General features: G+C 42.5%; 1 protein-coding gene and 1 long non-coding RNA gene across 2 annotated transcripts in view; both read left to right on the forward strand.

Annotated features, from left to right (window-relative positions):
• Positions 1-24,066, forward strand: part of LOC137372782 (HORMA domain-containing protein 1-like) — an 86,779-nt gene that overhangs the window by 6,607 nt on the left and 56,106 nt on the right. The window contains exons 3-5 of the mRNA XM_068037020.1: positions 4,646-4,790; positions 8,024-8,087; positions 22,073-22,109. Of these exons, the coding sequence (XP_067893121.1) occupies positions 4,646-4,790; positions 8,024-8,087; positions 22,073-22,109 (246 nt within the window). The remainder of the gene's footprint in view (positions 1-4,645; positions 4,791-8,023; positions 8,088-22,072; positions 22,110-24,066) is intronic.
• Positions 13,874-18,099, forward strand: LOC137372515 (uncharacterized). The gene is made up of 3 exons (XR_010975441.1): positions 13,874-14,103; positions 16,193-16,343; positions 16,498-18,099. It is a non-coding gene; the product is annotated as an uncharacterized lncRNA (long non-coding RNA).

Consider the following 24,066-nt stretch of genomic DNA (forward strand, 5'->3'; position numbering starts at 1 on the left):
AAAGCATTATTAAAACACATTTCATAAACAACCCTTTTGTATTATTAGTATTACAATATAGGTGAGGGAGGTCCATGACTTTTAATCCTTTTGAAAAGGGGTCCTTCAACCATAAAGTTTGAGAACCACTGATTTAGACGTTCATGTATACAGATCACTAAAATGTAGTAGTCAGGTGCAAAAAAATCAAAAGGGCTAATTGAATGTTAGTCTTTATAACCAGAGAGGGCTAGATTATAAACAGGAGAAAGTTTTTCTACAGTAAAACAAAGCCCTGATTAGACCATGTCTGGAATACTGTGTACAGTTCTGGGCACCCCACCTGAGAAAGAATCTATTGGCCTTGGAGGGTCTGCAGCACAATCTCCCCAGAGTAATACCAGGGTTGTAAGGTTAGATATTGAGGAGAGATTACATTAACTAAGTTTGTATTCCCTGGAATATTGAAAGTTAAGGAGTGATTTGATTGAGGTTTTTAGGATTTTAAAAGGAATTGTTAGTGTAGATAGAAACTTTTTCTGTTGGTAGGGGAGTCCAGGACAAGGGGACATCACTTTAAAATCAGAGCCAAGCCATTCAGAAGAAAAGTTAGGAAACACTTCTTCATGCAAAGGGTGTTGGAAGTGTCAAACTCTCTCCCAAAAAAAGCAGTAGATCCTAGTTCAATTAATAATTTTAAATCTTTTTATGTTTTTTAATGTTAAACTTTTGGTTGACCAGGGTATAAAAGGATATGGGTCCAAGGCAGGTGGATGTGGATAAGAGACAGATCGGCTATGATCTCATTGAATGGTGGAACAGGCTTGAAGGGTTGAATGACCTAGTTCTTTAGTTATGCCTATACCAGCAAATGCCCAACACTACCAGACCCTGGCCCCATCAGCACCACCCCATGTGGCTGTATCAGCATTTCAAAGGAATTCCCCCCCCCCCCTCCCCACCCCTCAATCTTGCTATATTTCTTGTTCACAGACATGGCCCCTCAGCTAAGTGTATTTCCATGTCAGAGAGCCCCCCACCCCCCTTTACATTTCTGTCACAGAGCCAGGAGTGAAGACCAAAGCAAAACCATTTATTTTGATAATTGATTTTCGATATATAAGCAGCAGTCAAATTTGTCTGCTTACAATTCATATTTTTTTAAAGTCATCAGTTGTGTGGGCAACAGAGGGAAATTGCAGGAGATTTTAACAGTTGATTTGCGTGACTAGAATTTGGGAGGTAAAACAAAGCAGTGGAGGGCATTTTGCACCACAGCTACCACTGTTGGGAGGCTTGCATCATTCAGGCAACTGTTGAACATAGCAAATTTTCTTGCTAAGTGTTTACCTACCATTTAATATTACAAATTAGAAGCAGGAGTAGGCCACTCAGCCTTTCAAGCCTGCTCCGCCATTTGATAAGATCATGGCTGATTTGATTGAGGCTTCAACTCTACTTTTCTGTCTACCTGCTATAACCTTTGACTCCCTTGTCAATCAAGAATCTATCTAATTCAGCCTTAAAAATATTCAATGACCCTGCCTCGACTCCTCTGTGGGGAAGAGAATTCCACAGACTAACAACCTTCTGAGAGAAAAAAATTCTCTTCCTCTCTCTCTTAAATGGGAGACCCCTAATTTTTAAACTGTGTTCTGTAATTCTAGTTTCTCCCATTAGGGGAAACATCCTTTCAACATCTACCTTGTCAAGTCCCTTCAGGATCTTTTATGTTTCAATAAGATCACCTCTCATTCCTTTAAATTCCAAAGGATATAGGCCCAACCTGTCCAACTTTTCCTCATAAGATAACCCCTTCATCACAGGAATCAGTCAAATGAAACTTCTGTGAACTGCTTCTAATGCAATGATATCCTTTCTTAAGTAAGGAGACCAAAACTGTGGGCAGTACTCCAGATGTGGTCTCACCAATACCTTGTACAACTGTCGCAAAACTTCCCTACTTTTATATTCCATTCCACTTGCAATAAACAGCAACATTCCATTTGTTTTCCTAATCACTTGCTGTACCGGCATACTAACATTTTGTGAATCATGTACCAGGACATCCAGATCCCTCTGTACTGCAGAATTCTGCAATTTCTTGCCATTTCAATAATATACTGCTTTTCTATTCTTCCTGCCAAAGTGGACAAGTTCACATTTTCCCACATTATACTCCATTTGCCAAATTTTTGTCCACTCACTTAATCTATCTATATCCTTTTGCAGACTCTTTGTCCTCTTCACAACTTACTCTCCTACCTATCTTTGTGTCATCAGCAAATTTAGCATCCATGCATTCGGTCTGTTCATCCAAGTCATTAATATAAATTGTAAATAGTTGAGGCCCCAGCACTGATCCCTGTGGCACTCTACTAGTTACAGCTTGCCAACCGAAAAATGCCCCACTTATCCCTACATTCTGCTCCCTGTTAGCTAACCAATCCTCTATCTATGCTAATATGTTACCCCATACACCATGAGCTCTTATTTTGTGTAGTAACCTTTGATGTGGCACCTTATCAAATACCTTTTGGAAATCCAAGCACACCACATCTACAGGCTCCCCTTTATCCACCATGCTTGTTATTTCCTCAAAGAACTCTAATAAATTAGTCAAACACAATTTCCCTTTCACAAAACCATGTTGATTCTGCCCGATCACATTAAAATTTTCTAAGTGTCCTGCTATAACCTCCTTAATAATAGATTCTAGCATTTTTCCTATTACAGTTGTTAGGCTAATGGCCTGTAGTTTCCTGCTTTCTGTCTCCCTCCTATCTTGAATAGAGGAGTTACATTTTCTATTTTCCAATGTGATTGGATCTTTCCAGAATCTAGGGAATTTTGGAAAATTATAACCAACGCATTTACTATCTCAGCAGCTACTTCTTTCAAGAGCCTAGGATGCAGGCCATCAGGTTCGAGGGATTTGTCAGCCTTTAGTTCTAATAGTTTTCTCAGTATCCTTTCCCTGGCAATTGTAATTGTTTCAGGTTTCTCCCTCCCTTTCACCTTTTGATTTACAAGTATTTCTGGGATGTTATTTGTGTCTTCTACAGTGAAGACACACAAAATATCTGTTCAACGCTTCCACCATTTCCTTACTTCCCATTATTAATTTCCCAGACTCACTCTCACTCTTTTCCTTTTTAAATACTTGTAGAAATATTGTAAATGGTAACAATAAAGTGTTACTTAGAAATCATAATAACATGTAATATTTATGAAGCTGCAGTGTATAGACTGTGCAATATTTTTAATAATAAATATCAATATTTAAAGATTGGGGATTCCTGTGGCTTCGCTCACAAAAACTTGAATTTTGCAAGGCTCTGTTGCAATTGCAGATGGTTAAATCCTCTTTGTAATGGTCACTCAACCATAAAAATTCAGTGCAGGGAAATATATCTCCTGCAGCAGCACCTGAAAGTCTGCCACATCAAAGCTCCCATGATTCTATTATGCTATTATGGATAACAAGTGCATGTTTCTGCACCAACTCAACTTCCTTTTTTTGTGGTGAGCTTCAGCCTTTAACAGCTGCTACCTCACTTGATTTTGTGCTCCCCAGCAAGTGTGCTGAAGGCCAAGCTGTTTGGCCAAATTATTCCTGTGGAAGTAACCTTCTCAAATTATGAGGAGAGACTCCCATCACAAAATTTGGCATGACTGTAGCTTGTTTTACTGACAGAACTGTGCACGTGAGCTTGTGCCATGTGCCAGCTCAAACCGATTTTTCCATGAATCGCAAAATCACGGCTGATAAGTTGGGTGATAATTTTAAAAGACAAGAGTGCTTTCCATATAATGCAGAAGATGTTTTCTGGTAAGATGGAGCTGTACTCCTTTAATGTTTAATTCTTAAGTAAGCAGAGTCTCAGGTGATTGAAAGTTTATTTGTTTTGCACATTAGAATTTGTCTGAGAGTTTTAGGCTCCATCTTAGAAGCATGCAACATTTTAATAATGTTTTGAAAAATATATTAACCCTGTATTATTATAGATATGCAAAGGGTAGAAATTCCACTGGTACCATTGTACTGTACCAGAAATACTGCACGGTAGAAATTCTGGCATGATCCCATGCCAGAGAAGGAACGCCAGTGGAACTGTACCACAGAAGAGCAGTTAGTATCTCTGAATGTCAGGCGAGGATAGCTACAGACTCAGTTAGCCAAAGACTGGATATATCTGTAAAAGTATTTTATAGTTGGCCCAGAATCAAATGGCAATCAATTGCTGTTCGATTCCTGTTTATGACCGAGAAAGGCATCTACGTCTGGGCCTTGTGGCGATATACCTAGAAGGATTTCTGGGGGAGCCTAGGAATGCCCTCAAGCTGAAGTCTGGATTGCAATGGGGAGGAGGAAGAGACATCCCCACACTCCTCAACCCATCCTTTGGAATTTACTATTGCTGTTGTAAAGGAAAAGAAACCCCGTAGAGACATGTTTTGCTCCAGCTTCCAGTTCCTTCGCTCCCCTTTCGTCCAAGAAGGAGCAAAAATTTCTGGGCTATTGTAAAGATTAAGCTAACAGTGGAATGCCTAATTTAATCAATTTGTGAAGAAGAAGTTTGTGAGGTCTTTCTCATCAGTGGAACGGTTTCCAAATGGTTGTGCTCTATTTTTCCACTAATGTTTGCTCCTTATGTGCTGCTAGTGGAGTGCAATATTTCCCAATGATGTGACAACACAATACCAATCCCTTGTTTTCATTAAGAGAATGATGGCTGTGGGAGTATCATGCATTACATATCTGCGTGGGATATTTCCCGAAGATGCCTATAGAACACGATACTTGGAAGGTAAACATACCATTGATTTAAAATAGTTTTATTATCGCTGAGATGTCATACCGGAACAGTAATGTGATTGTACAGACTTCAAAACTTAAACATTTAATACTTATTTGAAGGTGATGATTTGAAGAACATGGAGCTAAAGTAGAGATGTTCCAAATGTTATTTGGAAGCTTAGCTTGCTAAATAAAAGTCCATTAGAAACCCTCTACTTTGCATCGGTATTCACCGAGGAGAGGGACATGACGGATGTTGAGGTTAGGAACAGATGTTTGATTACTCTAGGTCAAGTCGGCATAAGGAGGGAGGAAGTGTTGGGTATTCTAAAGGGCATTAAGGTGGACAAGTCCCCAGGTCCGGATGGGATCTATCCCAGGTTACTGAGGGAAGCGAGAGAGGAAATAGCTGGGGCCTTAACAGATATCTTTGCAGCATCCTTAAACACGGGTGAGGTCCCGGAGGACTGGAGAATTGCTAATGTTGTCCCCTTGTTTAAGAAGGGTAGCAGGGAAAATCCAGGAAATTATAGACCGGTGAGTCTGACGTCAGTGGTAGGGAAGCTGCTGGAGAAGATACTGAGGGATAGGATCTATTCCCATTTGGAAGAAAATGGGCTCATCAGTGATAGGCAACATGGTTTTGTGCAGGGAAGGTCATGTCTAACCAACTTAATAGAATTCTTTGAGGAAGTGACAAAGTTGATTGATGACGGAAGGGCTGTCGATGTCATATACATGGACTTCAGTAAGGTGTTTGATAAGGTTCCCCATGGCAGGCTGATGGAGAAAGTGAAGGCGCTTGGGGTCCAAGGTGTACTAGCTAGATGGATAAAGAACTGGCTGGGCAACAGGAGACAGAGAGTAGCAGTAGAAGGGAGTTTCTCAAAATGGAGACGTGTGACCAGTGGTGTTCCACAGGGATCCGTGCTGGGACCACTGTTGTTTGTGATATACATTAATGATTTGGAGGAAAGTATAGGTGGACTGATTAGCAAATTTGCAGACGACACTAAGATTGGTGGAGTAGCAGATAGTGAAGGGGACTGTCAGAGAATACAGCAGAATATAGATAGATTGGAGAGTTGGGCAGAGAAATGGCAGATGGAGTTCAATCAGGGCAAATGCGAGGTGATGCATTTTGGAAGATCCAATTCAAGAGTGAACTATACAGTAAATGGAAAAGTCCTGGGGAAAATTGATGTCCAGAGAGATTTGGGTGTTCAGGTCCACTGTTCCCTGAAGGTGGCAACGCAGGTAAATAGAGTGGTCAAGAAGGCATACGGCATGCTTTCCTTCATCGGACGGGGCATTGAGTACAAGAGTTGGCAGGTCATGTTACAGTTGTATAGGACTTTGGTTCGGCCACATTTGGAATACTGCGTACAGTTCTGGTCGCCACATTATCAAAAGGATGTGGATGCTTTGGAAAGGGTGCAGAGGAGGTTCACCAGGATGTTGCCTGGTATGGAGGGCGCTAGCTATGAAGAGAGGTTGAGTAGATTAGGATTATTTTCATTAGAAAGACGGAGGTTGAGGGGGGACCTGATTGAGGTGTACAAAATCATGAGAGGTATAGACAGGGTGGATAGCAAGAAGCTTTTTCCCAGAGTGGGGGTTTCAATTACTAGAGGACACGAGTTCAAAGTGAAAGGGGAAAAGTTTAGGGGGGATATGCGTGGAAAGTTCTTTACGCAGAGGGTGGTGGGCACCTGGAACGCATTGCCAGCGGAGGTGGTAGATGCGGGCACGATGGAGTCTTTTAAGATGTATCTAGACAGATACATGAATGGGCAGGAAGAAAAGAGATACAGAAGCTTAGAAAATAGGCGACATGTTTAGAGAGAGGATCTGGATCGGCGCAGGCTTGGAGGGCCGAAGGGCCTGTTCCTGTGCTGTAATTATCTTTGTTCTTTGTTCTTTGTTCTCTACAGTTGCTTGCTGCTGGGCTGGAGGTTTATCTCCTCATCAAGTTATACTGTACTGTAAAATAATAATATTCAACAGATCTTGATTATTCAAGTGTTTTTTGCTAAATGTGTTCAGCCTCCACAGAGTTGCCAATGGATATTTTTCAAACCAAAAATATCCATTGGATTAGGATGAATGTAAATTACAGTTAAATTGCTCAGTTGCTGTGTCCTGTTTATTTTGTAATATTAATGTCACATTTTTCTTTAGAGCATTTAAATTAATTTATCAATGATTTCATGACACTTCAATGATATGGCCAATTTTTCTTTGCCCTGTTCCCAAAGGCCCCCGAAAAATGGATGCATTGCGGGCAAAAAATGGGTGCTGTTCCTTTGCTGCTATTTTCCTCCTGAAGAGTGCGGCATCTGGACTACCTCTTTGGCTTTTTTAGTGTCTGCACCTGACAGCCCCCGAAGAAGGTGTAGCAATGTTAATTCCATTCTAATGAATGTCTGAAGGCTTGCACTCTGATTTCTTCTAATAGCATCAGGTGAAAATCAAGGGCAAACTGATTCAGACTCAACTGTTTCAATGTTTCCGTAGTCAGCCTATCATCCTCCATGTTCTGTAAACTTCAACTCATCTAAAACTCTGCTGCCCATAACCTAGCCAGCATCAAGTCCTGTTTCCCCATCACTGCTACCCTTGCAAACCTATATTGGCTCCTGGCCTCCCAATGCATCAAATTCAAAATTCTCATCCTTGTGTTAAAATCTCTTCATGGCCTTGCCCCTCCAAACTTTTGTAGCCTTCTCCAAATTTTTGTAGCCTTCTCCTACACTACAATGCCTCCCAGAACTCTTTGTTACTCCAACTGAGACTTATTGTGCATTTGCAGTCCTTTCATCCCACCATTGATGGTTGTGCCTTCAGTCGCCAAGGCCCTATGTTCTCTATTGCCTCCCTAAACCCCTCTGCCTCTCCACCACCCTCTTTTCCTTTAAGACCCGGCTTAAAATCCACCTCTTTGACCAAGCTTTTGCCATCCATCCTAATAATACTTCCTTTGACTCGGCATCCATTTTTATCTGATTACAGTTATAGTTAAAGGTCATCAATGAACAACTTTCAATAGTGGTTAATTGGCTAGTGTGAATTACAGAGATTTATTTATACCATGACGATTTCAGTGGTTTTTGTTCCTAAGTAGATCCAGCAAATTAAAAAAAGGTACAATTCATTATATTTGTGTTCTATATTTTGAATATCGCAAACACCTTCTAAAATTTTTTAAATGGTAAACTTTGATATTGTAACTTTATTTCTCAGGCATGTGTGTAAAAATTCTGCGTGAAGACAGTCGGTTTCCTGGAGCATCTAAAGTAGTAAAATGGTAAGAACACCTTATCTTAGTTATAGACAATGTAACAATAAAACACATAATTAAATGATGTTTTAAAAAACTAGATTAGCTAAATGGTCTTCCCTCATTTCAATCACTTGTTTAGTATGAAACCAATTGATTCATTGTGAAACATTGGGCTACATTTTAATGTTTCGATCCACTCATAGCTGGGAGAGGCCAACAGTGCGTCAGGATCCCAGAAGTTTGAGCAGGGGTTTTTTCAGTGGCTTTTTAACTGAGCCATGGCATTACCATCGCACTTGCATGTTTCCCGACCAATTAGAGTGAGCGGACATGATGACAACCCACACATGATTGTTGAAGCTTCTCTATTTAAAGGGAGCCTGCAAGTGTCAGAATGAAAGCATTCTACAATTGTCAAGAGAGAGCCAGCTACTTGACAGATGGTTTGTCAATAAGGGAAATCTTCCCTACAGTTCTCAGATGCATTCCTGGACATCATGCTACAGGCTGTAAGGCCCCACAGGAAAGTTCTGTTCCCTGTGGATGGGAGGAAGAAAGCCTCAGAGACCAAGTAGGCATGGCTGCATGTGACAGAGGAGGTCAGCAGTAGGAATATGGTGCCTTGCTCCTGGATTCAGTGCCAGAAGTGGTTCAATGACCACATCAAGGCAGGAAAGGTAAATGGCATGCCATATTCAAATGCAAATCTGCGCAGGTGAGCCCATCCCTTTCTTTCAAGGCACCTGCTTGTTAATCTGTTAATTGTGTATCAATTGTTTGATTTTTTGCAGGTGGGTTACTTGGGGTCTGACTTGAGACTGGTGGAGCGTTTTGAGTGAGGCGCTATATGTTTGTAATCCTTTTACTCAGTACAATAAATGTGTAACTGAGTAAAGATAGGCTCCAGCATTATCCTTCCATAACAAGCTTTCTGGAATTTAACATGGTAGCAAAGGATGAAGGTTAGAAACTCGGAATTTCTTTTTACATAGAAAACTAAAATCACACAGGATATTGTGGAAAATATGGCAGAAAGCAAGTGTAAATTGTCAGGGTATGATTACCCTCCGATGTTCTCTGAGTCTGAACCATATGACCGGTGGAAGAATGAAGTGGATATGTGGACATGGGTTACATCTCTACCAAAGAGGAAACAGGGTATGGCCTTGGTGTTGTCACTTGCTACGAAAAGTAAAATCAGAAGTAAAGTGTTTTGTGAACTGGATGCTTGTCAGTTGGATACTGATGAAGGGTTGGATTTTCTGTTGGATTTCTTAGATGAAATTTACAAGAAAGATAACCTATTGAATGTGTATGAAACATGGTCAGAATTTGATAGATTTCGGAAAACAGAAGGTTATTCAATGGAGGAATATATCATGGACATTAACTGACTGGATAGAAGATTGAGGAAATTCAATTTGGAGATCCCTGGCTCAGTGCTAGCATTTAAATTGCTAGATTGTGCTAGGGTGTCGCATAAGGATAGGCTCCTGGTTCTAACTGGGGTTTGGTTCTTGGACAAAGACTCCCTGTTGGATCAAATGTCTGCTGCCTTAAAGAAATTCCTGGGGAAACAATCATTTCTTGCAGCCCTGGTAGAGCAAACAGGGCATTCAGCGGTGACACAAAGAATGGAAGACTCAGATTTCAAAATGATCCAGTGACTGGAAGCAGATATAAGTACAATGGAAGAGTTAAAGACAGGAGGAATGAGGATGAAAGCACCTTTAACAGGTCTGACTATTACAGTGGCAGACAGAATTGGAACAGCAATCATAGGCGAATGAATCCCTGGAATGCCCAATGAACAGTTAATAAGTGCTTCAGATGTGACTCAAAGTATCATTATGCAATGAAATGCCCTAAGTGGAGGGCAGAGTCCTCGAAATAACACATGGTGCAGAGAATTCTGAGGCAGAAGAGGAAGATGTTGATGAATCTGAACGAATTTTACTAGTCACAAGGAGTTTTAGTCCTGTGATGAATGTCTTAATTGCCGATTCGTTCAATTGTGCTGTATTGGATAGTGCTTGCACGTCGACAGTATGTGGAACTGATTGGTTACAATGTTATCTGTATTCACATAGTAGTGAGGATCGACGCAAGGTTAAGGAATATAAAGTACTACCAGCTTTAGTTTTGGTGATAAGAACACATTGAAGTCACTGAAGAGAGTAGTAATTCCATGTAAAATAGTCGGAGTAAGCCACTTTATCAGTACTGATTGTAGTCCCTAATGAGAAAACTTTACTGTTGAGTAAGCTTTCAAGGAAAAAGGCACAAATGAAACTTGATATGGAGCATGGTGAGGCAATTGTTTTTGGAAAGTTAGTGAATTTGCAATTTACCCAGTCAGGGCATTATTATATACCAGGGTTGTCCAACCTTTTCACGTGGGGGGGGGGGGGGGCACATTACAATTTTTGTCTTACATAGGGGACCAGTCAGGCAATTTCAGAAAGATAAAGGAATTAAAATTTATCTTATTGTTAATTAAAACAGCAACAAATGTACCTTTTTGTGAAGAAGCTTTAAATGAGAAGACTAATTTATTGACTTACTTTCTCTTCATTATGTTGGATACTGATTTAGTGAGATACCTGTCATTTTCTTCCTTGCACAAGTAATCAATGTGCCCGCAAACTTGTAGCGATGCAGAGTATTCCGGATAGATGTCATTCTGTCAGGAGTGATCTTGATCACTCTCTCTCTGTCCCCTCTCTCTCGCTGTCTGCCCTCCTCGCTCTCTCACTGTCTGCCCTCCTCTCTCTCTCTCTCTGTCTCCCTTCCTCTTTCTCTGTCCCCCTTTCTCTCTCTCTCTCTATGTCCCCCTTTCTCTCACTCTCTCTCTGTCTGACAGTTGCAGATAGCAGGCACACTTAGCAGATAGCTGATCGTTTTTTTTAAAAAAGCAGAAGTCAGTTTCACAGCTGACACGTGCTCGGAGCGGCAACGGCAGTTTCTGAACTTTGGCAGATTTGGGGTTTTCCGGCGTGCTTTTAGAAAACCCTGAATCTGTCCAAAGTTGGGAAATGTCTGTTCCCGCTGTCACCTTTGAAACTGACTTCTGATTTTTTTGAAAAGATGGGCTGCAAGAAGAAGCCAGTGGGAAATTTCTTATCTCCAGTCACAGACCCCTAGTGAGGATGAGAAACAGCCCAGGTACAGTTTACTTCCACAAGCCAGATGGAAAATTTTGACGGGCCGGATTCTGGCCCGTGGGCCGTATGTTGCACAACCCTGTTATATACCCTTAACAAAACCTGATGTTTCTAGTCAGAGCGTTAGAACATTATTAATGGCATCAGGTGTTAAGAATCAGAGAGATAAAAAGCAAATTTATCTTAAAGTTACACAAACAATTTGCTCACTCTTGTCAGAGATTAAAAACCCTGCTAAAAGACGCAGGTGTGATTGATGTAGAGTATACGAGGATAATAGAAGAGATTAGTGAAAAGTGTGAAATCTGTAAAAAGTATCAGAGGATACTATCACATCCTATTGTCAGCCTTCCATTGGCACGTGACTTTCACATGGTAGTTGCCATGGATTTAAAGGTGAGGGACAAAGACAAGAATATTTTCACTCTACATTTTATAGACCAAGCAACTAGATTTAGTCTTCCAACAATAATAAATAGCAAGGACAGAAGAGTGATTATAGACAAAATTATGGACTTGGGGCACCAGCTAAGTTTCTGAATGATAATGGAGGGGAATTTGCCAATGACTAGTTCAGAGACATGTGTGAAAACATGAACGTTATGGTTATGAATACTGCAGCTGAAAGTCCTTTCACAGAGCCCATTGCTGAAAGGAATCATGCAGTGGTTAATGAAATGCTGCGTAAAATCTTAGCTGACCAACCAAACTGCAAGTTGACAACTGCCTTGGCATGGGTGGTTCATGCGAAGAGTTTGCTTCATATGGTTGGAGGATATAGTCCCTATCAATTGGTCTATTGGCAGAATCCTAAATCACCTCTGTACTCTGCAACAGTCCTCCTGCTTTAGAAGATACGACAATTAGTTCCATTGTATCTGCACGCTTGAATGCTTTACATGCAGGGAGACAGGCTTTCATTAAGGCTAAGGTCTCTGAGAAAATTTGGAGAGCTCTGAGGCATCGTATAAGGCTATCTGAGGCGGGATTTAATTCAGGAGATCTGGTTTATTATAAAAGAAAGGGTTATAGGGAATGGAAGGGCCCTGATAAGGTAATCGGCCGTGATGGTAAGACAGTAGTTATCAAGCATGGAAATCAAACTGTTAAGGTTCATTCCTTGCGATTGATCGGGTATGATTACAAAATCTCAGAATGTGAGCAGTTGATAGAGGGAAACGATGCACCTTGTGCCTCAAATTCATATGTTTTGTGATGAAGGTCCTGAGGAACAGAATGAGGTAGATCAAATGTTGATTAGTAATGTGAGGGATCATAACACTGAAGAAAGAGATTTCATATCCAAAGGACAATTGCCCCAGAGGGGTCAAATAGATGGAGGGATGCAACAATTGTGGAACGTGCAGGAAAATCTACAGACAAATTTAAGTAAAAGCAAAATACTGCAGATGCTGGAAATCTGAAATAAAAACAAGAAATGCTGTAAATAGCAGGTCTGGCAGCATCTGTGGAGAGAGAAGCAGAGTTAACGTTTCAGGTCAGTGACCCATCTTCAGAACACTGTTCAAGTTTAAGTTCAAGGACAAGTTTAAGTATTGGTTAAATGTTCAAGATGAAGGCCAAGAAGCAAGGTCCATGGACTAGCAGAATAGGGTGGAAGAGTGGAGGGTAAGAAAGCGCAGTGCAAGTTCTAATAGTGGGTCTGGAAGTGACTCATGCGTAAGGAAGCAATCACTTACTGAAGAAAGAGCCTCCGATAATGTGCAAGGGAGATCTTCTAGCAGTAGTCCCGAAAGACATCAAAGTGCTAATAGAGACCATAGTTTGAGCAGATTCCGCATTGAAACAAAGGCTGGAGAGCAGTCTTGGAATAGAACTAGAAGCCGAAGCCCTCATGACCATGAAGTTTTAGTGGCCGCCAGTAAACTTGAGGATAAACGAATAAGAGAAGCAAAACATAAGGAATTGAGAGAGGAGAGTTGGAGAGATTTGGACTTTATTCTGAGGTACCAGATAGGGGACAGCCAGCCTTGTCACATAGATGGACTTGTACTGAAAAAGTCCTTCCCAATGGAACTGGTGAGGCTAAAGCGAGGCTAGTTGCGAGGGGTTTTGAAGAACGGCTGGTGATACTGATGTTGGAATGGACTCTCCTACAGCTGGAAAAGTAGTCTTGAAAATCTTTTTGTCTCTTTTGGCCATATATTCATAGGAGTGTTGATCCATTGACATAAAAGTCGCATTTCTGCAGGGAGATACTTTTCAGAGAGAAGTGTTTCGGAAACCAAACAAAGAGGCAGCAGGTGCAGAAGGGAAACTATGGAAACTGAACAAATGCGTCTATGGCCTTAATGAAGCTTCCAGGATGTGGTATTTCACGGTGAGATCTGTTTAGTTGAGAATTGGTTGTGTTCAATTAAAAGCAGGTCCTGCAATGATTTATTGGTATCGTTGTTACAACAGTTTTATTTTTTTATTGAAAGCTTAGAATTCTGTGTGTTTTTAAAAATTGAGAAAAAGGATTTTTCTCTGTGAACATTGAATGCTAAACTTGGTGTTTGAACTGAGTGAAACACAGACTGCAAGGCACCTGTTTCCAAGCAACCTAGCAGGGAAATGACAGGTCACATGAATTGATTGTTAGAGTTTCAGTTTCATTTTTGCATTGTGAAAGCGCAGTGAGCTGGACACGCAGCAAGCAGTGAAATCTGGCTGGGACCTGCTTGCAGACCAGAGAAAAGACCTCTCCCTGAAAAGGACTTGCATCTCTTGGGAAAAAATCGTACATTTGAGGTGTGGCTGGTCTGCGTGGAGAGAGAAAAAGACCCCTGGAGAGAGAAAAGACCCAAAAAGAGGAGTTGCTATTCTCTGAGAAGGAAGACTGCTTTGCAGAGAGGAGGCCCTGCATTTGAAAGGTTCCAGATTCCTATTGCCTCCAGTCTCTCAAGAATCCCTGCCTCAAGAGTGATTCCTGTTGCCTCTTGTATTTTGGAAACTCCTGAAAATCAAGAAAGCTTTTATTGCTAGACTGTTACTGCTAAACAAGCAGACTTTTTGCTACACCCTTTGTTGAAAGACCTGTGTGATGCCTGCTGCAGACAAATTGCTTTGGGAGCCTGCCTATCACAGACTGGCAGCCTCGCTGAAGAGATGTCGCGTGGCATCCGACTATTCGACTCTGGGACACCTCACCATATCAGAAATATCCTACCAGAACAGGATAAACTCAATCATTTAGTTTTTACCCTTTTATGCTTAAGAAACAGCTGTAAACCAAAATATCCCTTTGCCCCAGTTAACCAGTTTTTTTAAATGTATGTGTGTGTGCATGAGGGTTAAGAAGAATAAGAAGTTTGAAAGGAATCTTTTCACATATAGAGTAATCTGACTTAGTTTATTAATAAATAGTTAATTTTGTTGTTTTAAAAAAAACATGGTTTGGTGTACTTTATTCTGGGGATAAATAGAGTGTTTAATTTGGCTATTCTCCGGTAGGTGGGAAACTTTACTAATATGTTGTGACCTGTGGAGTAGTGGGACTGAATCAACAGTGCATTACTCCTGCCATTGTAAAGGGAACTTTTCAGGCATCTTCATGATACACATTGATGATTTCTTATACTGCAGATTTTGAGAAATATGTTATTCATAAGATTAGGGCAGAATTTAAGATTGGGAGTCAGGCTTGTGGGGCCTTTAAATATTTAAATATTTAGCTATTAAGCAGACTAAGTCTGGAATAACTTTAAATCAACAATCCTATTTAAAGAGTGTTGCTTCCATCACGGTTAATTGTGTTAGTTCATTATAGAAAGATGATGATATATCTAAAGCAGAGACTGAGCAATTGTGAAACTTGATTGATCAATTAAACTGGTTGTGCTCTCAGACTAGACCTGCTGCTAGTTTAGATGTGTTGGAGTTAAGCATGACGATGAAACAGCCGAAAGTTGAGAATGTTTTAAGGGCAAATAAAACATTAAAAAAACTAAATCTAGAGAAATGTGTACTGAAGTTCCCATCCTTAGGTGACCCAAAGAACATGAAGCTAATAATTTTTAATCATGCTTCACATGCTAATCTTGCTGATGGGTATTCGAGTGCAGCTGGTTTCACAATATTTCTGATGGGTGAAAATGGGAAATGTTGTCCTTTCGCTTGGGAGGCTAAGAAAATAAAGAGGGTCGTTAAAAGCACTTTAGCTGCGGAAACACTGGGTTTTGTGGAGGTAGTGGATATGGGGTTCTACTTGTCAAATATTTTGGGTGAAATTCTAAAGAAGGGACATATTGAAGATAGAATATCCATTGAATGTTGTGTGGATAATGATTCTTTGTGGGACACTGTACACTCTATAAAAAGTATGAGTGAAGAAAGACTACATAGTGACCTTGCTGGATTGAAACAAATACTGGAGAGAAAGGAAATCGCGAAACTTAAATGGGTAGATGCAAGTCATCAGCTATCCAATTGTTTCACAAAAAGAAATGCTAGTACAAAGAAATTGTTAGGGGTGCTAGAGGAGGGGTGCCTCACAATGTCATCCTTTTGTGCCCAATTTGGAATTTATTTTGAAATGTTCTTTGAGAGTATTAATCCATGTTGTATTATAAAAGAAAAAAGGAATCTGTTAATCTGTTAATTGTGTATCAATTGTTTGATTAAATGCAGGTGGAGGGTGTTAATTGGGGTCTTACTTGAGCACTTATAAGCAGACACTGAGACTGGTGGAGGGTTTTGAGTGAGGAGCTACATGTTTGTAATCCTTTTAGTCTGTACAATAAATGTGAAACTGAGTAAAGATAGGCTCCAGCATTATCCTTCCATAACAAGCTTTCTGGAGTTTAACACTGCTCACATCCCCATCTGACCAGCCACCACTGACACTCATTCTCATCTTATTGTCCCATCATTTACAGTGACCCTCCACAAATGTTGTCCTTCCAATGTCTATACACATTCTATTTCTCACACTCATCACTCTTTTCTTTCTCTACTTGCAAGAGAAGAGAGTGCAGACCACCAGAGAGAGGCAAAGGTGGCTAATCAGTCAATGTAACCCTGACTGCTGTGGAGGAGGGCATACTGGAGATAAGCAGAGGCTTGACATGCGTGATCATTGGTGAGGGAGAGATGGGGATCTCCCAGCTACCAGGTGACAGAATTAGATATCATACAGCCACATGGCTGGAAACACTTAATGATGTTGACTTGATGTCAGCAGGCAATGAAAAATGGTGATCTGCATAATGATGACAGAGAACTCTCTCACCTTATCAGTTCTCAATCATGTCTTTGATCTCTCACAGGTCCTGCAAGCGTTCCTCAGGGGCTCATGCCAGAGGAGTATGACGGGTCCTCAGAAGATGTCGCACATTCCAAGGAAGCACTACCACAAGCTTCATGCGCACCCTCCACAGGCACCGATACACACACTTCACTGGGGCCTTCAAGACAGGCAGTTGGGTTGGCACATGGTGATGCAAATGCCACAAATGAGCTGAGCAGGTGTCGAGGACAAGGGCAGTAGTGGAGAGTTTTTGTTGGAGACCCTCCAAGCTCTACTGAGCAGGACGCAGATGCTAAGCCTCAGGGATCATTCATGAAGAGGGCTATTCTGGAGCAGCAGCAGAAAATGCCTGAGATTCTGTCAGCATTTCCAGAGGCACTGTGCACATTTGGAGAGAAATTGGAGAAGTCAGTCTCCATCTTGAGTGCCATGATATCACGGGCCTTTGTACTGATGTCTACCTTGTGACGAAACCATACCTGCCAAATGGAAACATATCAATTTTGTCATATGGAACACTATTTGAACTTTTACTGGACATTGAACATAACTTGGTTAAAAAGACCACAGAGCTGAATGGCTGAAAACATGGCTGCACATTTGCATTGTGAGAGACAGTTGAATAGAGTATAGGTTTCCTTTTATTTTCAGGATTCAATTCAATCCAGCCAGGGTGAATTGTCCGTGACTACAACAAACCACTATGGGTACAGTTATATGTTGGTTATTAGTGTAGCAGATTTATTAAGTAATTTATATTCAGTGCAAAGAAGTAATACTTAACAAAGACAATAGTCACAGTCTGTTCCTCAGAACCTTGGCAGTAGCCCTCCGAGTGGCTGCAGTGCGGACTTTCTCTTGCTGTGTTCTGTTGACTGAGGATTCTCTTCTTACTTCTCTGGATTTGTCGTGCTGCTTCTCATGTTCAATATCTGTTCTTTTGTATGCTTTTTGGCCATCAGACCACCTTGTAATTTTCCCAATGGTTGGTCCAGATCTTGTGATGGCAGTTACTTCCCTACTCTAATTTGGGCTTAAACGATAAAACATTATGCCAATAATTGAGATAAAAACCTGTGGAGAGTTCTATTCATTACAGTTGTTATCTACTTGGACAATATGAATTTGTACAGAAATTGATTCTTTTTTTAGTAATGAATGTTATCAGTGTCACAAAAGTTTATCTGCTGACTTTGTGTCACAGTGATTTGCAATGTCCTACTGATACTGAATTTCTTACAAGCTTAAGACTTAGTTTTTAAACTTAATACTTTAAATTAAAGCCCATTCTCTGTAGCATGATTCTTAATTACAACTCAGTCAAGGTCCATTGCTTTGTAATCATTGTTTCTTGACGAGTTACTACTTAATACATTAATTTGATTAAAACAGTTGCTGTTGCAAGAAACAAAAATGGTTTCTTTAGTCACGTGTTAGTAATAAGATGGCTTACTTGACCTTGTTAGTTATTACAGAGGATACAGTGTGAAAATGGTCAAGTTAAGCTAAAATCCAGCTACCCAAACCTACTTACAAGCGAGACAATAGGAGTGCTCCCTGATTCAATTAGCAAGATTGGACTGGGCAACAGTGATGATCCACATCTTGTCTATGTAAGAGCCAGCACTCCAACCCCCCCCCCCCCCCCCCCCCTTAATCGAGTGTGTCTGATAAGGTTTGAAGAATCAACATTCCTCACAGTCGATGCTGTTTCAAAGAGATGGTCACATGACTAACCTGTTGGCCAACCTGGGAATTGATTGAATTGTGCCTCACAGGAAGGCTTGGGGCAGACTGCAATTGAACTTCAAGAAGAAAGCGCTGTTCTCTCCCTCTCTCTCTCTTGAAAAGTTTAAGGAAGCAGCTTAAAAGGACATCTTCAGCCTTCTGGTACCAGCGAAACAAGTTTGAAAGTGTGCACTGGGCCCCAACAAGAACTGCAAGACGTAACTCCAATCAAGCTCTTTACATCCAAACCAAAGACAGTATCTGAATTCCATTTACGACTCCAAATCCTCCTCCTTTAATTCTTTCTCCTCCTCTGTATCAATTTGTGTGCATATTTTAGTAATATTAACTATTAGAGTATTAAGGTTAATAAACTTACACCATTCTTAGTTAAGCCTGAGAAAGCCTGTCTGATTGGTTCATTTACAATTATAACTAGAGAGCAGTGAGCAAGGACTCACTGAGGTGAAGCTAAAAAACACTGTGTTTTGTAAGTTAAACCCTGTTACAACAACCAGGAAAGGGGCCAGAGGGGAGCCTGAGACCCCTTCCTCACCCAGTTGTAACAACCTCCTGGGAAGAGTAGCCAAATGCATGGAGCTTCAGACACAGAAGACAACTATGTGCACGTTGTCCCTTACCAATGGCCTGCACACTCATTTGCCAGCTTAAGTAGGATGGAGGACAGCCTCGTCTTGGCCTCATTAAAGTACATCAAAATGCTGTCCAGCTCTTGGCTGGCAGGGAAGTGTAGGTGGGCCATGTGAATGAAGATGGAGAAAGGGACATGGAAGTGGAGCTCTTCTCAAAGCGCTCCCACTCTTTCCCCAACCCTCCCCCCCTCCCCCCCCAATCCCCCAAAGTCAGACCCACATGTTGCCTCCTGATTTGGTTTTTATTTAATGGCTATGTCTACCCCTGCGCAGGTATAGATGGGGTAATCTTTGGCAGGTCCCTTACAGGCTCCAAAACCCCGAGGATGTTGAACATGAGCATCTCAGCAGTCAGAGCAGGGCAACCCTTTCACCAGTTCTAAGTCATGTCTTTCACCTGTCTTGGCACCTGAACTGCATCTTCAGCATCTGCCGCCTTACCAGTGATGCCCAGATCCCATGAAACGAGTGAAAAAAAACATTGATTGCTGAAGATGCAGCCTGCCCCTAGCTCTGCTGAAGCCACAGGGGTAGCACCATGTAGCAGTAATAGGAAAAGGAAGAGAAAGGCATTTGTAGTTGCACAAGAGTAATCACTTGGGTGTTTAAGGTGTATTAAATTGTCACTTTTATGTTCAATATTTATGAATCATCAACTTTGTTTCAAAGCTCCATTGTCTCCTTCCCATTGTTGCCTGCCACTTTCCAAGTAACCTTCAGTCTTGAGGAAAATGGTATGACAAGAGTACATGGGGAGTGAGTGGGATGGATTAGCAATTGTGGGACTGCTTTGTGCTGGGGGGCAGGGAGGTGGGCATACTGGATTCAGCATTGGTGTGCCAGATGGCTGCACTGCCTGTGCCTCAGATTTTTTTTATTTGTTCAAGAGATGTGGGCATTGCTGGCAAGGCCAGCATTTATTGCCCATCCCTCATTGTCCTTGAGAAGGTGGTGGTGAGCCACCTCTTGAATCACTGCAGTCCATGTGGTGTAGGTACACCCACAGTGCTGTTAGGGAGTGAAATCCAGGATTTTGACCTTGTGACTGTGAAGGAGCAGTGATATATTTCCAAGTCAGGATGGTGTGTGACTTTGGGGGAACTTGTAGGTGTGGTGTTCCCATGTGTCTGCTGCCCTTGTTCTTCTAGGTGGCAGAGGTCGTGGGTTTGGAAGGTGGTGTCGAAGAAGCATTGACGAGTTGCTGCAATGCATCTTGAGATGTACACACTGTGCGCCAGTGGTGGAGAGTGTGAATGTTTAAGGTGGTGGATGGGGTGGCATTCAAGTGGGCACTTTGTCCTGGATGTTGCTGAGCTTCTTGAATGTTGTTGGAGCAGCACTCATCCAGGCAAGTGGAGTGTATTCCATGGACAGGCTTTGGTTGGGGGGGTGGGGGGGTGTGGTCAGGTTGAGAGTTAGCTAAAGCATGCCTGAATATGTCCATCCCAGGCATCCCTAGCAGCTAAGTGAGCAGCTGCAGGTACCCTTATCACATCAGGCTCCTCCTCCTCCTGCTCCTTCTGTTGCTGCTCCTCTTCCTCCTCCCATCTCCGAAGCTACAGAACAGTTTCACCTTCCTCCTCCTGCAGCTCCAGTCCTCCGTGCTGTGCTGTGTTGTGCAAGGTGGAGCACACCATTATCATTCTGGACACGCTTTCTGCTGTATACTGAAGAGTACTCCCAGATTTGTCCAGGCACCTGAATTGCATCTTCAGCATCCAGTGCTTTTTTTATTATTCGTTTCATGGGATGTGAGCATCGCTGGCAAGGCAACGGATGCTTGAGATGCAATTCAGCTGCCTAGACAGATTTGGGGGTGCCCTCTTGCTTGTTTTGCTCAATGACCACTCGTGCTCATATGGCATCGGTTGTAGCTTCCCTGGGCATCAGTGGTAGGGTTGCTCACAGGTATCATAAGCCACATCTTTAGAGGTAGCCCTTTTCTCAAAGAAGCCATCTGCTGACTCTACTTGGAGGTGCAAATATCTGTGGGAGACTTGACTGGTGCAGAATGAAGGCATCATGACAGTTTCCTGGATATCTTGCACAAACTTTCAACCCCTCTGTCCTCTGGAGTGGGAGGTTGTTGAGGAGAAGGCTGCTGTTGTTGGTGTTGCAGGTGCTGCTCCTCTTGGTCTCTCATCAGAGGTCTGAGGTGGAGCTGCATAAGTGGCCCCCCATGCCACTGAGAAGATCTGTAGCTGGATAGTGCAGATCAAAGACAAAAAACTGAAAGGTAGCAGAAATGACCTCCAAAGCAGTGCAAACACACTCTCAGAACAAGACCTGTGAGCAAAAACCTTTCACATAGGCAAAGAAGCATCTTTCATATCTCACTATTTAAAGGCTTTCCAGCCTATTAATTGCTCAGACTTGCCAATTCCCACTGTCCTCTTGCCTTGTTCAACCTGGCAAGTTTCAGAAAGCCCAGGAAACCTGTACTCTGACAATTAAAGACAGAATCCAAGGTACAAATTGCACTCAATTGCCTTCAGCTTATGTTAATAGCAGACCCGCCAGTCTTACAGGGTTTTCCTGCACGCTACCAAATGTGCGTGAGTTCACAGAAAAATACAGTACAGAAGAGGCCCTTCGGCCCATCAAGTCTGCACCGATGCATTAAAGACGCCTGACCTGTCTACCAAATCCCATTTGCCAGCACTTGGCCCATAGCCTTGAATGTTATGATGTGCCAAGTGCTCATCCAGGTACTTTTTAAAGGATGTGAGGCAACCCGCTTCTACCACCCTCCCAGGCAGTGCATTCCGGACTGTCACCACCCTCTGGGTAAAAAAGTTCTTCCTCAAATCCCCCTTAAACCTCCTGCCCCTCACCTTAAACTTGTGTCCCCTCGTAACTGACCCTTCAACTAAGGGGAACAGCTGCTCCCTATCCACCCTGTCCATGCCCCTCATAATAGTTAAAAGCAGAAGGCGGCAGGTTCCTGTCAGCTTCCCAACATGTGGCATTTTTTGCTGTTTTAACCTGCCACACACACAGGTATACGCCCACCCTGGCAGGTTACTATTCCTCCATTGTAATTCTGTGAAATAAATGTATTAGATCTCAGTGATGCTTCGTGCAGAATTTATTGAAAGAGTCATGAGATAAACTTTCCATATTATGTGAAATGTTGATCTGGAATATTCAAATTTTACTTAACATTCTTATTCGCTTTGCTGAATACAGTTATTTAAATGCTCTTTTTTTCAGGATGATGGGATGCTTTGATGCTTTGGAGAAAAGATTTGTAAGTTAAGTTAGTGTCAAATACAAAATTATCTTTCAATATTGCATTTTTAAGTTCAGAACACGTGTGTTCCAGTTACTTTAAGTACACAAAATGTTTAATATTTCTGAAGGGTGTTGGTAACATAAATATAAAGTTATAGGGCTGAATTTTATTGGGGTGCCGCCGTCCGTGGCAGCGCCCTTTGAACTCAGCGCGGCGCCCGCATTTCGTGGCCGCCGCAGGGCCCCCGCGATATTACGTGTGGGGGCTCATTAGCATCACTGCGCCGAGCCTCCCCCCCCCGATATTACGTGGGGAGAGGCGGGACATTCGGTGCAGTGAGGAACCCTTTGACAGTTGTGCAGCAGGTGCTGGGGCCCTATTTTAAGCACCCCAGCACCTGCTTCCTGACAGCTGTCAAAGAAATACCTGACTACTGAAGAGTGGGGCTGCTGTCAATCTGGCAGCAAAGTAGAAAGTGCTGCAGAAATCCAGCAGGTCAGGAAGCATCTGCGAAGAGAGAAGCAGAGTTAACTTGTCCAAGTTCACAGACCTGAAAGTTAACTCTTCTTCTCTCACCACAGATGCTGTCTGACCTGTCGAGTTACCCCAGCACTTTCCACTTTGCTGCCACATACTTACCCTGCTGTGTCCCAGCGTCCTGTGAAGTTGCGATCCTCTTCTTCCACTCAAGTGTAACATTCTTGTAGGCATGCTGCACCTAGGTGAATAATCTTAAATTTGCATATTCCAGGACGTGAGACTTAAATACACCATAAAAGGTATTACAGAGGTTTACAGAGAACACACTGACACAAATGGGAATGCGCGGGTGAACAGCAATGTAAATACGTCTATCACTAAATGTTCCTCACCAACATGTGTGTCCTTCTTTCTGTGCGAATGATGTGTGCCAGCATGTAGAGCCAATGTCACATCTCTTTGCACTGTTGGCCCTTCAGAAGAGCCAACGTATGCAATAACATCATTGTCATGCTACCTTTACTCATGAGCGTCTCTACGGATGCAGCTGCTGCCACTAATGGTTTACACAGGGATGCTGCAGATGTGGACTGGTGCACTCCAGGTGAGCAAGGGTGATGTGTGGCTTGCAGAGCTCATGTCGGTTCCTATGGAGTAGACAGCCTTTGTCTACTAAGCCTCTTCTGTATATCCCTACCTCATTGCTAGCTCTGCGTACAGAGCCTGGGTGCCCTCTGCCCTCCCATGCTTCTTTCATATTGTAGGTCCTCAGCGTCCTCATGGTCCGAGGAGGAATCCTGTTGATGTCTCTCCTCATCATGCCAGGCCTATTGGGGGTGTAGTTGTGCAGAGCAGGAAAGAAAGGAGCTGGCTTTTTTGGTCCATAGTACACGGCATCACCCTATCCATACAGGCATTGGAGGTGCTCTTTCAGCATGCCGATCTCCTGCTCAGTGGTAGCTCATGTAGCTCAGTGGCTGGCGTTGTATCTCTCCTCTACAGCAGTGGTGGAGTCTCTCACTAGTGCTGGGAGCCATATCTGCAAACGATAGCCCTTATCTTCAAGAAGCCACCCCTCCATCTGAGCCAGTTCAGTGAACAGTGGTGGCAGCTGGGACTGGTGTAAGACCCAGGTGTCATGGTAGCTGCCCGAGAAGCGGTCACACATTCGCTGCAAGCATCTGCGGTGTTCACATACCAGCTTCACCTCGATTGAGAGGGCTCCTTTAGTGGTGATGTCTGCAGTTGGTAGCCTGACAGTAGGCCTAATGGCCACATGAGTGCAGTCTAGGAACATTCCAACCTATGGTTCTCTGGCAATGGTGCCAGAACCAATGACCCTCTGGGCCTGGCTGTGAGAGTCCGTCATGAAGCAGACATCCTCACTGGCCCTCCTGTGTAGGGCATTGGTGACCTCCCTGATGTAGCAGTGCACTGCTGACTGTGTGACCCCACAAAGGTCTCTGGTGGGCCCCTTAAAGGCTGCAGAGAC

This window comes from Heterodontus francisci, chromosome 8 (assembly GCF_036365525.1).
Source record: "Heterodontus francisci isolate sHetFra1 chromosome 8, sHetFra1.hap1, whole genome shotgun sequence".
Taxonomy (NCBI): Eukaryota; Metazoa; Chordata; class Chondrichthyes; order Heterodontiformes; family Heterodontidae; genus Heterodontus; species Heterodontus francisci.